Source organism: Anarhichas minor, unplaced genomic scaffold (assembly GCF_050575085.1).
Source record: "Anarhichas minor isolate MPS153535 unplaced genomic scaffold, ASM5057508v1 ptg000080l, whole genome shotgun sequence".
Lineage (NCBI taxonomy): Eukaryota > Metazoa > Chordata > Actinopteri > Perciformes > Anarhichadidae > Anarhichas > Anarhichas minor.
In genome coordinates this window covers 2,887,501-2,891,926 of record NW_027466526.1, presented here as the reverse complement: position 1 = coordinate 2,891,926, position 4,426 = coordinate 2,887,501, and the positions used below count along the sequence as shown (strand labels likewise).

At 43.6% G+C, this 4,426-nt stretch overlaps 1 protein-coding gene across 2 annotated transcripts in view; it reads left to right on the top strand.

Moving 5' to 3' along the window:
• The first annotated feature begins 253 nt into the window (after positions 1-253).
• LOC142938176 (uncharacterized) overlaps positions 254-4,426 on the top strand; it is a 6,328-nt gene continuing 2,155 nt past the window's right edge. The window contains exons 1-2 of one of the 2 annotated variants that reach the window (XR_012949534.1): positions 254-329; positions 2,458-3,645. Coding sequence is in view for 1 of the 2 variants with exons in the window: in XM_076081421.1 (XP_075937536.1) it covers positions 278-329; positions 2,604-3,313 (762 nt within the window). In the remaining variant the exon portion in view is untranslated. The remainder of the gene's footprint in view (positions 330-2,457; positions 3,646-4,426) is intronic. The other variant, XM_076081421.1, reaches the window with a different exon arrangement.

Here is a 4,426-nt window from a genome sequence, read left to right as displayed (position 1 = left end):
GTCTGTGTTGTTTGTGATGTATTCATAGTGCTTGTTGTTGATCTATTGTGTCTGGTCATCTTGAGCTGAGAGAACTTCCTGACTATCTACGTCTGTTTAAAGTGATAAGATGATATAATGTGCCCTCTGATACTCCAGTAAGCCTCCCAGATCAAAGGATCAAAGCACACATGAAAGTCACGAACCCAGCTGGAATCAAACAAGCCCCGTTGCTAGGCAACAGCCCACCATATCCCAAGATGCATTGCGTGTCGATGAAGATTTGATTTTATCCAACATGGCGGCGAGTGAAGCTGGAGCTGGAGAAGCGGCAGGATTCACTTTTAAATGTAAGTATTGGGTTTCTACTCACTCGAATGTCACCGATACTAATGTTAAAACAAAATAAGAGATCTTATAACAGCACGTGTGTGTTAAAGTGATCCGTTAAGTTACGTGACATTCGTAGCTGACAAGCTAGCTTAGCTAACGTTCCCGGTGTTACGGTTTAACCAGGGACCGTGTTAACTGGAGTCCTTCAGCCGAATGAGTCTGTTGTTACAGCAGTTGTTAAACACAGGAAGAGAACACGTAACGGATTTGTACCCCGAACCGAACAGTTTTTAGCTAATGTTCCAATACAATTCACTTAAAATGTTGATAAAAATGATCGTGTAATGTTTTCAGTTGATTTAATGGTCTTAAACTGAAGTTTAACTTCGTACCTTTCAAGCTAAATATTGCTGTAATTATTAAAGTTAGCTTTGCCTTTACCAGAGTCGTTAAAACGATGCTAACGCCGGTGAATTAGCCGTGCGCCGCTATTGTCCTAATCCGTACAGACTTCTATCCTCGTTGTAAACACTGGGTGCTGCTCGTTTTTCGGGGATATTCGCTTGTTACAGGGTGGCAAAAATGACCATCAATGCTGTCAACACATCCGGGAACGTAGTTCTGTCCTTCACAATAAGATATCACGCTTCAACAACTCCAAATTGAGCAATAAAAGCTCCTTAATTTCCGTTTGAGTGTATACCACCACCTGCTGGATGTTTTGTTAAACTCTTCTAATGTCAATCACTGGCAAAAACACCAGCTGATGCATGGAATTTAACAATTATGTAGGGCCTGCACGATTATGGCCAAAATCATAATCACGATTATTTAGATCAATATTGCGATCACGATTATTTATCACGATTATTCATTCATTTTTGGGACATCTTTTTATTGCACTTTCACGTGTTGTGCTACATTCTGGCTAATGCATCAGGCACAGTGCATCTCGTAGAAGGAAAATAGAAATAAAATAGTATCAACACTTTTTACCCAAAATTAAATCAACAGAGCACTGCTTTCACTTCCATGTTGTGCTACATTCCAGCTAATGTACGTCTTTGCATCAAAATACAACTTATATGGTTGTTATTCACCTGAAGAAAATTTGTACCCAAAATAAAGGGCTAACTAAAAATAAATATGCCATCACAGAAATAATTGCGCGAGGGGATCACGTATCTCTTGTCTAGTGTCTTGACCATTTTTCTGAAGCCTTCATTGCTCACAGTATTTATTGGACACATGTCTTTGGCCAAATGAAATGCGATTGCATCCGTTATTTCAGCGTGTCTTTGGGAGGTGGATGGATACGCTGTCGCGCTATGCAGGGTCGCTGTTATGGGTTTCTGGGTTGACGTTGGACATGGACGGAGATTCAGTGAGGTAACGTTAGCTTTGGCCTTAATGCATTCGTCGTACTGTGGTTTGTGGTGATTTTTCAGGTGGTTGAACAAGTTAGTTGTATTGCTATGCGGTGCAGACACAACTCTAACGCACTCTGTGCATATGATTTGTTCTTGGTTAACATCACTTGCCCTAAATCCAAAAAACGTCCAGACAACGGATGATGATCCTTTTCGAGGGGCTAGCTCCTCACCTTCTGCTCCTGACATTTGATTTACCTTTCACACGACACCCGTGACCGTCTGTTCTGTTGTCTGTCTCTCTACTCTTCTACTAATACCGGAGTCGACTGCAGACAGAACCTTTTTTGCATGACACCTCCCATCTCGTTCGCCCCCTGGTGGTCGGCTGACTGTTAGTTGAGGAAGGGCTTGATTTGATATGTAGCAGAGCACGCATTTTAAACGTCAATATCGCAGACGATCATGTTCATTTAATTGTGGCAGCCAATATCGTGATCGCGATTAAAATTCGATTAATTGTGCAGCCCTACAATTATGTACACATATTGTTTATAACAATTACTATCATAACAGTGCAGAGTAAGAATTCTATTACAACTAAAAACACAAGTATTCATGATTAAAAAGCTACATTGTTGAAGTGAAAGACAAATAACTTGTGCAAATGATTGAAAAGTTCTATGCAAACATTTATTTAAAAACAAACCAATCAAAAATTAAATAAAAAATCAGGACACAAATGACATTTAAAATAATCCTCTTCATCATCCAGCTCCTCGTCCCAGCCCACACACATGGTGTGATACCATGTGTGGCAGCTGTCACACTGGACCAACGACACCAATCCCTCCGAGCTCTCTGGAGGGTCAGGTTTCGTGCACCGGCCACACTCCAAAACTGTCTGCTCCATCTCTTCAGGCTCAGCAGACAGGCTCAGAAGGCTCTGCCTTCAAGGGTCCGAAGAAACTCACATCCAGAGGTTGAAGGATGTGAGACGTATGTGGTGGCAGGCACAAGAGAATGACCCCCTCCCTCTGTGCCGCCCGGACCAGCTCTGGATCCAGGTGGGATTGATGTCCGTCCATGATGAGCAGCAGCGGGCGCTCCTGCACGGCGAACTTCAGGAAATGCCCGACAAACCACTTCCTAAACAGCTCACTGTCAATGTACCCTGCTGGCGACTTCCCGTAGAGGGCATCGGGAACCCCTTCCTTGTTATAGGGGCCCCCTGGATATCCCCCCTTGTAGATGATGAATGTGGGGACATCCTCCCCAGCCGCGTTGAGGCAGGCCAGGACGGTGATGTGGTCTCTGGTTCCCTGGGCCTGCCTGTGAGCATGTTTAGTCCCCCGGGGCACGATGACCTTCCTTCTTGTAGAGTCCAGCTGAAACCCCGTCTCGTCGCAGTTGTATATCTGACGGGGTTTCTCCCTCAACCCGTGCTCCTCCAGGGTGGTGGTGAGGAGCCCGAAATACTCCTCAATTGGCCCCCTCTTGGCGCAGGATGCCCTCCCACGGTCAATGATGTCTGGGGTCCGGGAAGTAAGGCGATGGTGTTGCCGCTCCCGGAAGTTTATCCACCACGTCCAAGCACGGTTCTTTGTGCTTCCCGGTGGCGGAGGTTGTAAATGGCCAGAGCGTGGGCCAGGACCTGAGGCTTCGTCAGTGGAAACCCGTGACTGGCAGAATACAAACCGTGCTCCACCAGGGAATCCTCATCTTCAAGGGTGAGGAGTGTCCTCTGACCATAGACACAGTCAGAGGACACCCTTCCACTGACTCGGTCACTCAGGCTGGACTTGGGGACCCCAAACTGCTGGGCTGCCTGCCGTAGAGAAAGCCTGCCTGCTTTCACCTCCTGTAGGGCCTGTGCCATGGCCTCCTGGGTCCACTTCCTCGTCTTCCTCTTCCTGACTTGCCGCATGTTTGGCATCTGCAAATACACATTTATTTTGGCACAGTAAGAAATTAAATTCAAAATTAGTTTTGAAGCCACATTACATGTCTCAATAAATTGAATAATTCTATAAATTGCCAGATTACCATGTATAGACGCATGCATATTTAACACATGCATAGACATAAATATATTTAAGTTAAACCATTGCAGATTTACAATTTCTATATCCATCTCTTATTTTCTTGATCCTCATGTAAAGGAAAAAACTCTCACACAGACACACATTACCTACCTTTCTTTCTTTAAAGGTTCTTCCTGTCTTTTCTACTCTTTTTCTGCTTATTGCTGTCTTCTTTCTGTTCTTTTCTGCTTCTTTGAGTCTGCTTTTCACTGTTTTTCTGCTTATTGCTGTCTTCTTTCTGGTCTTTTCTGCCTCTTTTCGTCTGCTTTCTACTGTTTTTCTGCTTATTGCTGTCTCCCTTTGCCTCTCTTCTCTTCCTTCTCTCTGTCTCTGTTCTCTATCTTTTCAGGCAGGAACATAAACCACAAGAGAGAAATTTGAGTCAAAACATTACATTTTGGTTAACCTTATATACTGTATAACAGCACTGTATTATATTGGAGGTGTATCTACATAAACAATAGTTCTAATCATAAGAGCCACTGCTGGCTTTCAATAAATACAGACAGTCTCTCTCACTCTCAAACACACACACACACACACACCATTATTTGCATAATTTATCAGATCATTGTGCATTAATATACTTGATGTAGCCTGGCTTATGATAAACAAGAAAAACATTTTATTTTACATGTCTGCTGTTATGTTTCAGAGCTA